The sequence below is a fragment of the Nipponia nippon genome, unplaced genomic scaffold, assembly GCF_047370975.1.
Source record: "Nipponia nippon isolate SJK-2023a ecotype South Korea unplaced genomic scaffold, ASM4737097v1 scaffold_10, whole genome shotgun sequence".
Taxonomy (NCBI): Eukaryota; Metazoa; Chordata; class Aves; order Pelecaniformes; family Threskiornithidae; genus Nipponia; species Nipponia nippon.
In genome coordinates, this window is record NW_028262291.1 from 8,778,927 (window position 1) to 8,792,034 (window position 13,108).

Consider the following 13,108-nt stretch of genomic DNA (forward strand, 5'->3'; position numbering starts at 1 on the left):
TCCAAGTTGTACGTTGGCTCTTGCCTAGGAAACATTTCTCTCAGCAGACAAACAAGATAGGCACGTGCCCAGTTTATATTGTGTTGATGTAGAAATGAGGCATCATGGACCACAGTTCACATCCACAGCCATACTTAACCTTCTTAGGAATAAGGGAAGAACTGTAAGTGAAGGATACTATAGCACAGCACTGATTTTAATACGGTGAAATGTAAGAGCTCCATAGTTACTAAATGGTATATACAGGGGTTGTTTTTTGATACATAAATTGTGCTTCATAGGCAAAGTGCTACAAATAAGTACACATATTTCTCCTATTTCAACACAGAGGTATGTCATCTCACCCTGGGAGCAGGCTTTCCTACTCCACGTGTGTTACTTTATGCATTTCCTTCCCTGGGAGAAGACAACAACTTAGCATACGTTCTTCTCCTTGCGCTGCCCACAACCAGCAGTGGCCAGTGGTAGGCAGCACTTTGGACCACCTCTCAAGTTATGTCTAATTGCACAATCTCAAAGCCAGCAATGACTTGAACAGTCAGCCCACTGTAAATACAGATATTTCTTATCCTTTTTAATTGAATTCTTATCTTATCCTACAAAAGTTACAAAGGCATTCAACAAAAGGCAGCTGTATTTACGTGTTGTGATAAAAACAAAAACAGCAAAAGCAGAGAATAAGGATAGTCCCCACAACCTCCTAATATAGTTTTGCAGCCATTACTGTTATCCTGTTCCCTTCGGAAGCGTGTGTGTTTTAAAAGAAGAGCCACACAGTTTAGCCTTTGCCTACTAAATCTTTCAAGAAGTATGCTCCTTCCATGATACCAGTGTCATAAATTATTGCACTGTGTAGAAGATGCTCAACTGTCTCATCTGACCGGCTTTCAGTACCTCACTGTGCCCAAAAGCAAGCCAGTAATTAACCAAGTAAAGCCTCAGTTTTACATTAATTTTCACCTTACTTTACAAAAGCTAAATGGTAATGTCATGTCTTTTATGTATCTCCAATGTAAAAGATCCTCAGAGGGAGAGTTGAAATATTTTTGTCATAGTTGAAAAGTAAGGTTTATTATGCAAGGACTGTGTGCTTGTGGACAACCATGTAACCCGTGTCTCAGTTTCCTCATCTGTAAAATGGATGTAATGTTCCTACAACTCACAAGGGATGGCAAGGTTTGATTAGCATATATGATTGCCTTATACAAATACAAATACTATCACTGCTTGTTTTTATTAACAACTATCAGTAGAATATAAAGAAGAAACAATTAGCAGAATAATGCTGCAACCAGGGTGAGTTCTCTCCATCTTTTGACCATCACATCATTTATTTTCAGACTCTGCCACAAAGTATGCATGTTTGAAATAAAGCTTTACTTACATTGTAATGCCATAGAAATCAAAGGATTTGACGTAGGGGTTGACATACAGGCAAAACACTTGTTTTTAAAGGAAAAATGCCCATAAATATGATTAAATACCTTGAGCAAATTAGGACTTTGTTTGGAAAATTTTCATGAGGAAAAAATCTATTCCGATTTACAGAATCCAATATATTGAAAACATACAAAACTGTTTCCAGGTCAGCCTAAAAGAATGTCTGGGAAGTGTTTTATTTGCGTGAGTAAACATCGATCCGTCAGGAAAAAGACTGCACTTTGAAATATGCTATGGAAAATAAATTCTACTGCAATTATTCTTTTTTTCCCCTCCCTGTTTTTTCCTCTCTCTCTTTCTTCTCTCTCTCCCCGTCTCTCTCTCCCTCTCCCTCCTGAAAATCTCCTGCCACAGCGACTGCATTTGCCTCCAGACTTGTCAGACACAGTGAGCCGCGCAAGCAAACAGGATCTGGCAGAATCCGCCAAACTGCTGAGCTCAGGATGTGGTGCTATGGCCATCGGCAAGAAGCACCTGGACTTCTAGTGATTTCTACTTAGCAGTTTCACTCAGTTTTGTATGACACTCTAATTATGAGTGTTAATGACTTATATAAATATTTTTCTTAATGATTTGACCCAGCAGTCTTTAAAAATACACGTTATCATATGGTGCCGCCTTTTTTTTTTTTTATTCTGGTTTCTTTATGCTAATTTGGAGCTTGTTTGGATTTTGTTTTTTTGTTAAAGCTTCTGTTATGTTGGGTCCTGCCATTGTTCTGCTCAACTGAAAACATACAATATTTTGTTCTTTTCCTTAAAGTATGAAAATTACTCTCACCCTTTCATTTCTAAATGTTTTTTTTACAATAAAAATGAAGGGATATTTTTCCCAATGGATTTTTTATATACTAACATTTAAAATTTTGTACAAATAATAAGTTAAGTTGGACGGTTTATTGAAATAAAGGAATGAAACTAAGCAATTCATTGTTCACGTGTTATTCTGAAAGCAAATTATACAGTTATGGTTTTAAAAACATTAATTTTTGTAATTGAAATACCATTCTTAAATTTCAGGAAATAATGACATTAGTTTATTAAATATGTAGTAATAAATTTAAAATATATAAGATAGTTTTTATTCTAATATGTCAGCAATTAAGAAAGAATGGTTGTTTTTTGAATCAGAATATATTATAGATAATTACTTTGCCTTATGGCTTACTACATGCATTAAAATGCACTTGAATGGAACTTACTAACCATAGAGAAAAGAATTTATTTCCTTATGTAGTTCAAAACAGTAATCCTAAACAATTGAAGTCAGCACTATGAAATTATGTCAACAGACATAATTCAAGATTGAAATTCAAACCGACAGCTACACTAATGCTAGAAAACCAGAAGAGTGCATTTGAGCTCAGGGAAGGGTATCACAGCATGCTGGTCTAAAGCAGGGCAGAATATACAAGTAATTCAGGCTTCTGTACCCTCAGATAGACAGTTTGTGAACTTCTAACTATTTCATATGTATCTCTGTGTATATCTCATCAAAGAAAAGAATGGTAAAGCAAAGCTGACCTGGAAATTAAAGTGGTTTGCATTCTTTCTTCTGAGGCTGACTTCCATTTTGAAAGGTAATATCTTCTTCTCCACAGAACTTCCAAGCCACCCAGCTGTAAGATTGCATTACAGTTTCAAAATTTAGTCTTTATAATAGTGTATTACATGGCTGGACTGAAATTGACTCTTGAAAGAACATGTTAATAAGATGCAATAATGGTAACTTATTTTGATGGGTTTGGAACCAAGAGTTGGTTAAGTGGTTTGCTTTTTTTTTCCGCAATCCAGGTTCTACTTTATTTTTTTCTTGACAACACTGTGTAAAACAAAGACATAGCTTTTAAAACTGTCTAACTAATATGATGAATGTCAATCACTTAAAAAACTCCACTGTAGCATAAACACATACTGTATACAGCTTTTATTCTGAATTAGAATAATTGAATCAATGACAGTGATTTGCCAGGATGTCAAATCTATCCATCATATCCTGTCACTACCAGTTTATTTTTTGTGATCAAAATCAAAAAGACTACTATTTTGTCATCAGCTATTTCATTAGTAATAACAATCAGGTTTTCTCTTCTGTATTTTTTAGATATGCCTGTTAGATTTTTTATTTCTAAAGACACGAATCCTTTTTAACTCTTTTCAAAATAAAGTTTCAGAACTGAACTGTCAGTTTAATAAAGCAAAAAGACATCTACTTTCCTATGCCAATATATTTAAAATATTATCATTGATGTCTCAAACATTTTTCTCTTTTTGTATTATGTGTAACACTGAATGGAAGTTCTCATTAGATACTTAATTGTGCCTTTTGAAAGCATGAAATAATTTAAATACGTAGGATAAAGTGATTTTTAACAAAGGTGAAGTTTTACATATAGTACATCTTTTTAATGTAAATAACACAAAACACAGTATTTCTTTGTGAAATACAAAGTCACAAGACACATAAATTGCTGCCAACGTATTTAAATAGGTCACTGACAGCATACAGGGGAGAAAGTATCATTGAAGTCACAGTTGATTTCTAGTTAACATATTAACTGAAAATTGTTAGTAAGTAACATGTGTTTTCCACATATGTATATGTGTATATGTGTGTCCTATGCATTTATAAGACTTCAATTTCAAAAACTTTGTTAGGTTAATATTAAAGCTGACAAATATTTCTAATAATAAAGGGAACTCCTTCTGCAAATCTGGATTAATTTTTTTTCTGAGCCACTAAACATGCTTTGTAAAATAAGCATTAGAGTATACAGATGTACAGTGTTGTTTACCTAAGGCAAAAACATGGAGCAAAATTTCTCTTCTTTTCTTCCAAAATATCGTATCAGTTACAACAACATATGACAGTGACGTGGCTTATCCAGTAAACTGGTAAGTGAAATAATGCTATATACATGCTACCTGATAGTATGTAGATATATAGTAGATCCAGTGTAGATTTCATTTACTGCGCCAAAAGCAATTTTGACTTGGGAAGCAGGAGAAGTGTTTACGTGGTGATTCTCTGTGAATTTTACCCATAACCACTCTGTGACTGTCAAGCTCCTGGGTACAAAACATCCTTCAGTTCTTTCTTCTCTTGATTTGAAGACAAATATTTAACTAAGGGGTGCAGCTCAGGTAATCGAAGAATGGGTGCAGCCTCTTTTGACAGGCTGTTGCAATGTGCTGCCAGCTTCTTTTGCATCTTCAGAGCCCCCTTGTTGGCTTGGATGGAAAATCGGTGCGATCCTTACTTGTTTTCAGAGGGCTGTTTTCCACAGAGATAGCGGTACGAGGTTTTTTTGTTTGTTGCGATTTTTTAAGCAGAACTTCCTACTTTTTAGCAGGCTACAAACTGAAACCTCGAAACTCAACTGAGAAACAATAGATTCATCCCAGTGAAGACGTTCCCAATTCAGCACGAGAACCTGATCTTTACAGAATTGTGACAAACAGTCAAGAAAGCAGTAATGAAATTTAAAACGTTGTGTCTTTAATGTGTCAATTAAGAATTCTTTATATAATTCCTGTTATGTTGAGGTTTTCAAAATATAAGTATTTGGAACATGAGATGAATATTATGATAGATTAAGTCTTCCTCTATGTTTGTAAAGAAATTTCAAAAGCAATTTCAAGGATGCAGCAATTTTCTGTAAAACTAGCTACAAGCGTCTGAAAATGGGCATTCAGCTACTTCAGATTTTATACATGTGGTAGTACGCCACTGGTTTCATCTTTAAATGTAATATAAAATAGTGATGTTGTTCCAAACACAGCTTTTGGAAAAGCGCAAAAGCCTAACTTACAAAAAATCCTTTACTATGTCAATATTGGAAAGTGAGCTATTAATCAAGTTCTTCTGAAACCACAAGGTTGTAACACATCCCTTTAAAAATGTATGTATATTACAAGTATTACACGCACAAACACATACACACACATATTAAACCAGTATTTCTCCAGGATCATATATTAGAAATTTAATAAAGTGTTCTTCTTCTTTTGCCTGTGCTGGAGAAATGTCATCCATAACTACAGAGCACAACAGAAATAGGAAAGAAGATGCTTTTATGCCTTTAAGAGGTGGTGGAAGCAAGTACAATCCCCCATGACATCTCTTGGGGCTTTTCTTTTCTCTTGTGAGCTACCTGAGTGCAAGGCCTGCATTTCTTTTTTTAATCACATTGAGCACATGATGGTGCTTATTCAATAATAGATGTACCTGTGTAGAAAAAGAATGAAAGTGAATCCTCTTCATCTTAAGAAAAAAAGGCAACACAAATGCAGGGGGAAAAAAAAAAAAAAAAAAAAGGAAACAAAAATTCCACCACAATTTTTTTCAGTTTCTAGTCTAATATAAGCAAGTGTTAGGCCCTTTTTTTTTTTTCTTTCCAAAAGTGGTTCATTAATACAGTGGATGCCTGCATCTGTATCTCCGCATCTGAATGAACAGACAGATTTTCAAGAGTGTTGAGCATGAAGCATCTCGGAGCATCTGCTGAAAACTTGGCTGCTTGTTTAAACTCCACCTTTAAACAATTTTGAAAGTTATTAGGCCCATCAAATTAATTTGCAGACCTTCTGTTTATATCAAAATGAAGACATCTTTTGTACTTTCTATATTTTTTTTGCACATGGATTTTCTGGCGCTGTAGAGCTTAATCTAAAAAGTCTTCCAGAGAAGTCACTGATGATTTAGACCAGGAGCAAGCTGGTGGAATTAGGTCCAATGGATCTTTTTTGAAATGTTAGCAGATCTAGAGAATTTGTAGCTGCATATTCCTCTATTAAAAAAAAAAAAAAAAAAAAGGTATTTTAATGTCTTCTGGCATTGAAAGTAAATGTTAAATCCAAAACGTAGCAAGAATCAAAATAAAAGTCTTCACTCTATGCTGGCAGAGTTTGAGTCTGAACATTCATGCTCTCAGAATGCTCCCAGCACTTAAGGCATCAGAGGCATTCTCTTAAAAAGTCTTGAAAAAGGTAAATTTTGGTGCACTTTCAGCTACATTTTTGGAGTCAGGTTGGAGCAAACCAGACTAAAGAAAGCTCTTGGTGAAATTTCATGGGGCGAGACTTAGAGAAGAACAGAAATGAGGTCTGGTTTGGGTTTAAATATGAAATCAAGCAGTTTTCAGTGCCAGTATTTTGGGAAAGCATATTGTGTGGAGAAAAAACTAAACTTGCTTAAAATACGGTGCTTGAGTAAGACTTTTCTGCAGTTCTTAGCACATATTTATTTATATTATTGAAGTATGTCAGAGCTACTACTCATAGACCAGGACTGTGTTGTGCAGAGCATCATTCTTGGCCTGGGACTTGCACTGCTGCAAAACAAATTTGCCTTCCTGACCTATTTTAAATCAATAGGGCAGGGTTCGTTCTAGCAGGACTTGATGCCCATTCTACCCCCATCGTCTTCAGATAGCAGCCATAGCTGGAAACTGCTGCTCTGGCACTCAATTCCTGACCAGGGAAGTTTTAATGGGTCCGTTTCCTCTCTGGGCACGTTCAACATCTTTATGGATCCAGCAGATGAACTAGTCAGACAGCAGATATACATCTGCTATCCATCATGTATAAGGAAACTCCTGCCACCAGCATGGCCTTGCACTTGGAAAAGCTAAACTAATGAATAAAGCTGTACTCAGTCAAGACCAGATAGAGAGTGACAGGCGGAGGAAAGCGTTTGGAAGAATTCTCCAGCATGGTGAAATTTCCATTTATGGTGCTTCCCAGCCTACGTCCAGGATAGCTCAGCAATTTTGGAAAATTACTTGAATGAGAAGGAGTTTGACAGTACGCTCTTGGAGACAGTGGAGTAGCAAGTCCATCTGTGTGGGAGACAGAGCCTTCCCAGGAACCACCTCAAAACTGAGGGGTTCTTCCCAACCAGCAAAGGATTGTAGGTAGGGAGCTTCAAACATACACCATCAATACGCCAGCTTCAGACAAGCAAATAAAACTTCACCACAACAAAACACTGGGGAAGAGGATGGAAGCACAAGCGGTATGGTAGGTAGGCACAACTACTTCATGCATGATGGAGAGTACAGCAGATAGACACAGTAAAGGAATATATGCAAGGGAGCAGAACAGGGGGTCCATTTTGCAGTCCTTGCCTACAGAAGGATCTATGAAGTTTTAAATGTGTCCTTGCCCAAACAGCTGTAAATCAACAACAGTTTGTGCAGAGCAACTGAATCATAACTCAGAAAGTCATCAGACCCAACAGGAGCTTAGTTTAACTAAGAATCTAAGTGTTTGAATGCATATTTTGCAAAATAACAGTGTTGACTTAAATTCAGAGAAATCAAAGTGGATTACTTGCTTCTTTAAAAGCAAAGAAAATATTAAATTTAAATGACTGGATTTTTATTTCATCCAGTCTGACAGAGGGAGTTTTAAAAATAAATAAACCCTCCCCTGCAGTATCTGCAGACTACAGACTCTGAATAGGAATACAGCTTTGCAGAGAGAAGTGTAAAGGGTAAAACATAAACAGTTACCGGGAGAAATATACGTTTTCTTCGCTTGTGGTGTTAACATATTTATTGTAACAGCCTGAAGGCGTTTATCTGCTGTATGCAGTACCATATAAATCAGAGCCCTTCTGTTGCCCTATATGTAATTTCTATGGAATAACTGTTCATAAACTTCTCAAAATCCATCAGCATAGGCCTGACCTGAAGGAGGTTATCTGTGAATCTACAGACTCCTCTGGTGCAGCTGGAAAAGCTCGTATGTCCCGAGAGAGGAAGAACTGCAATTCGCAACCCTCACCGATTTTAGCTGCTGGAGTGTACGTGAGGTCTGTCAGGTGCCTGGAGGCAATTGCAACCTCTGCTGGAGGATTTCATGCAACTTACAGCTCCTGTCAGGCACCTGAAGGTAACAAGTATCCTCCTGGGTCGCTCACAAAACGCCTGCTCACCATCTGACCCAGCTGCAATTCCACTTAGGAGGTCAGGCTCCAGCACCTGAGAAACCGTAGACCTCTACCAGCCCAGCAAAAACAGTATCGCGGTCCTTTGTGGGGGCACAGCAGCTCCAGTGCACAGCCCGCTGGCATCAGACACCCGTTGTCACCTTCACCCTCTTCAAAATCACGATCGTCTCACCAGGGATATTACCTGGTGGGATATTACCTAGGGGGAGGAAAGGAACAGTACGGAAGGCCCTGAAATTCTCAGTGTGTTAAAGCATAGTCGTCGGATGTTCTCAATGAAACTTAAGGGAAAGCAGGTTTCCCGGGGCCTTTTCTCTAAAGGGCCATCTTCAAAAGAAACAACAGGGATTCTGGCAGCTGGAGAAAATCTGTCACACGTCAGCTGTACGTGTTAACAGACTGATCAAATGGTTTCATTCCTTTGAGATTTCATTTCTGCAGCCTCTATGAAAACACCTTCATCTTCCACACGATTGCTATTGAAAACTATCTTAGGATAGTAAACTAGCCTAAGTAAGCTACCCTAAGTAACTGTCTGCTGATACATTGGGTTTTTCTTTCTTTACATCTAAGAGAATATTAGGGGAGGAATTAATTTAAAATACGTTCTGAAACAAGGAACTTGCCAGCCTGGCTCCTATCCAAACTGTACTAGCTTTACTACCACACATCTCATGCAGATTACTTCTTCCTCTGCTATTTTCTCTAAGAACTACTAAACAGGTAACATATGTGAGAGACTTGCCTAACATCATTCTCCAGCAGTAATCCAAAGGGAGCTGTATTCCATGGTTTGTTTTCCACCCAAAGAGGACGAACGTTTCTTCTGCCTCTGCTATGCTGGGCAGGGCAGGGGCTTCAGGGTTCCCTGCACGCTTCAGCCGGAGACGCACCCGCGGCTGCCTTCTCTCCGCAGCAAGACACGTAAATACTTGCTGTCTGAACAAGAGCGAACAACCATCACAGACTCTGCTCTCGCGTCTGTAATTCATATGCCTATTTCTAATGGGGAGGGGATTGTATTTGGGTATTTGTAGGTGCCAATCACACTTTTGATTAGAAACAGGGCTGCGGGAGCTCATTAGGCAAGCAGGTGTCCTGTCAAAGAAGAGTTATTTAAAAAGAAGATGCTACACCATTCCCAGAGCAGAAGAGCCTCATCAGCTGCATGTGGAGCAATGCTCAACTGCTGGAGCTGAGGACAAGAGCGAATGGAAACGAACTGAAAAAAAAAAGAAAAAATAATGATACATTTTCAGTTTTCCTAGTGCTGTTTATACCATGGAAATGCAGAACAAGTTTAAACCTTAGCATAACTAAACCTGCACATATTACCCAGAGAAAATGAGATAATATATTTTAGTCAGTAATACCGGAAAAATCAATTAAAAAAAAAGGCAAACCAAAAAAAGCCAGCCACCTTTGGCCATGGAGAGTGAATGAAATAGGACTACCCATGGCTGGAAAGCCTGGGGGAGTCAATGTGTGTTATCAGTCCCAGGTTGTTCTTTGCAACTGTAATCTGGCCCCCAAAGATAAATCCCACATTAGGCTGCCTAAAGTAAACCAGCCTACAGGGGCATTTTGCTCACTTTATAAATAAAAACCTAGCTAAAAAGAAGTGGTGAAATCCCCTTTCTCGCCTGGGCGAGAAAGCAGCCCTTTCTGCCTCCTGGAGCAGGGCACACGCCGACTCGTGCTTACCTTTTAAAAACAATTAAAACCGGTATCTGCACGGTGCGAGGCAGTTCCAACACGTATGTCACCGTATGCATGTCTGCTTCGCCATCAGCATGTATGGCTCATCAGCTGTCTGCTCTGAACAATAACTGTTAGGTTAGCAGCCTTTTCACTTGTAAATGTAAATATTGTATCTAGAACACAATATTTGAAATACAAAATACAGTGTTATTAAGACAGCGCTCACACATCAATTCTTGTGTGACTATAATTTGTGAAATGCCTTAGGAGGGGCTTATAAATAAAGTATAAGGTGTTATTATGAAATACATTTTAACCAAATGCACAGAAATGTCTCATTCCTATTGAAATCAATAGCAAAACTCCCACTAATTTGAGTGGTAAAAAGAGGAGACCCTTGGAAATTGCTGTGTTACACTGAGCAATACATTACAGCAGATTTCAGTCTTTGTACGTAGTACAGCTCTAGAAGAAGAAAGGGGATGAAAACGGGTATTAGAGGCTATTCATATTTTCATTTCCCACTTATGCGGCTGGTAGCGGTGTCTGGCGAGGCAGCACGTCCCCACGCAGCCGCACACAACCCCCTCACCCGTTTGCAGCGGCACCCGGAGGCCGGCTGGGCGCTGGGGCTGCTCCGGGGCCTCGCTTGGCCCCCAGCGAGCAACTGGGAGCTGGCACCGGTGCTGAGGCGTGGGAGCCCCCGCACACTCGGCCCCGCGCCCTGACCCTCCCCGGGGAGAAGGCTCTTGACAGGGCTGTGGATGCGACGTGCAGTGCAAGGCTGCCTGGAACCCACAGAGCCCCCAGCACGCACAGCAGCAGCTCTTCAAGGCAAGCAACGCTCTGGGGACCAAATGCCCTAACTTCTTCCCAGTGTGCAGCCAGCCAGGGACTTTTCCCCGCCGACTTCCTTCCATAGGGCACAATAACAAGCCAGTGAGCCAGAAATGTCTCCTCTCCACCGCGGCTAGCTAGCCTGTCACCAAAATAAGGTTCATCCACGCACGCAACTGCTTTATAGCATTGCTGCGACTGCAGAGGTGCAGGACTGTGAAAAGCTGCAGCCCTGCAGCACAGCCTGCCCTGAAGAAGGCTTCAGAAGGGACGTAGAGGGCTAGCGATGGCTCGATGGAGGCCACCAGCGGCTGGACCACAGGCGGTGGAGCTGCAAGGCCGGGAAGAGCCAGGAAGGGCAGGGAAATGCTACGGGGAGCTGCCTCTGCCCGCGTATCAGCACCTGCAGAAACAGCAACCACGGCACAAAAGCTCTCGGGGGAAGAAGGGATGGGAAGCTCATTTCCATTCCTGGTTGAGCAGAAGTTGCCATTTAGATAACAAACTACATTAGTAGGTATAAACACACTAAGTGGCTATAGAAATGCTGGATTTGTACCTGTAATCAATTGTTCCCAGAATCAATTTAGCTATGCGAGAAGGGACCTGCCTATTGTGGTGTTTAATGCAATCTATCCATATCTTATAAATATATAACATGCGTGTGCATGTCTGATAAAAACATATATAAATAAAAAAAAAAATCCCTGTTTCATTAATATTTGCCAATGGATGGCTTCCAGATAATTAAAACTACTTAATGCTGGTATAACACATATACTTAAAACTGACCACTATCAATTAAAAAAAATATTTTAATGTTTTTGCACATTTTTGCTTGCTTTGGGCTTTTGATTTTATTAACTATCATCTCGTGCTTTGAGCGAAGCTGCTCTTTGTCCCTAAAGGATTCGGAGTTTACGTGCATTTAATCTCGTCTGCAGCATCGCGACTACCTCAGCACCACAACTCTGCTACTCCAAGTTTACAGTGAAGCGTTATCTGCAGTGACAAATATGCCGAAAGGAAAACATAACCAGCCTAGATAGTATCTTTGCTTTACAAAGGCTGCTTGTGATGCCTGTGCTTTGACTCAAAACTCCCCGCGCATTGGCTTTTTAATCAGGAGATCCCTTTTTCAGCACAGCATCGCAAGTAACAACTGCACCACAATGAGCCAGCTTCATAGATATGGGAATGTTTAGATTTCCCTGCCAGTGACTAAAGGCCTTTAGCTTTCACTAGCCAGTCCCAGCTCACATTGTTGTTGCCTGTTGATTTGTCTTCTCTCATTATTCCTTGACATGCAGCTCTCCACCCACGCCCACACTAACAACCCTCACACAAAGCGCATTGAGGTATTAACCAGGTTACAAGTTCAATGGAAAATTACACTAAGATTGTGCTGTGTGGCAATATAAAGGGATGGTATTCACTCTCCCAAAGAGCCTGTTAAAAACACAGCTGTTTTTTTTTCTTTTTAAGCATCCTAACAAAAACAATTTTTAGAAGTCAGGAATGCATATTTGTGTGTATATGTGTCTATACGTACTCTACGTATAATTACAACAGATAGACACGGACGTGCATCGCGTCCCCACCGCTGACTGGCACGATGCAAACTCCCCGCTGGAAATTCTGCTGGATTCTGGAGTTCATTTAGAGCATCCCCAGAAACCCGAGCTAAATAAACAACCTCCTCCTGCTCTCAGCTGCAATTAGATACATGAACCTATCTTCTTTTTGTTAGCCCAAATTACAGACTGGTGGAAGTGCTGAAAGTCTATAAAAACGTTTCTTAAGAATCCCTCCTTATTGAAAACTGAAAATAAATTCAAAATAAAACTTAATGAGATTAACCTAACACAGTAACAAAATTTGCAACACCACACTATAAGGTTAAAAAGAAAATAGTATAATAAAGGAAATACAAAGGCTTTGGCATGGTTTTTACAATCAACAATGGTTAATTTTGATATGTAGTTGTGAACAACTTCAAAACACTTAAGTTTAAAACTCTTGCAAGCACTTTTAATTGATTAGGAATGAATTCTAGATGCACAAAAATGATTGGACTGTGAACAGTAGTACAACTATATCTAAGAACAATTAACTCTTGCCGACCAAAAAGAAACGTATGATGCATGAAAATGTGTATAAAACATCTATAGAATAT

General features: G+C 39.3%; 1 protein-coding gene across 2 annotated transcripts in view; it reads left to right on the top strand.

The window, feature by feature from the left end:
- Nucleotides 1-2,371, top strand: part of ELP4 (elongator acetyltransferase complex subunit 4) — a 152,204-nt gene extending 149,833 nt beyond the window's left edge. For both annotated transcript variants that reach the window (XM_087746727.1, XM_087746729.1), the window contains exon 10: nucleotides 1,795-2,371. In XM_087746727.1, the coding sequence (XP_087602853.1) occupies nucleotides 1,795-1,926 (132 nt within the window). In that variant the 3' untranslated portion in view covers nucleotides 1,927-2,371. The remainder of the gene's footprint in view (nucleotides 1-1,794) is intronic.
- The last annotated feature ends 10,737 nt before the right edge of the window (nucleotides 2,372-13,108 follow it).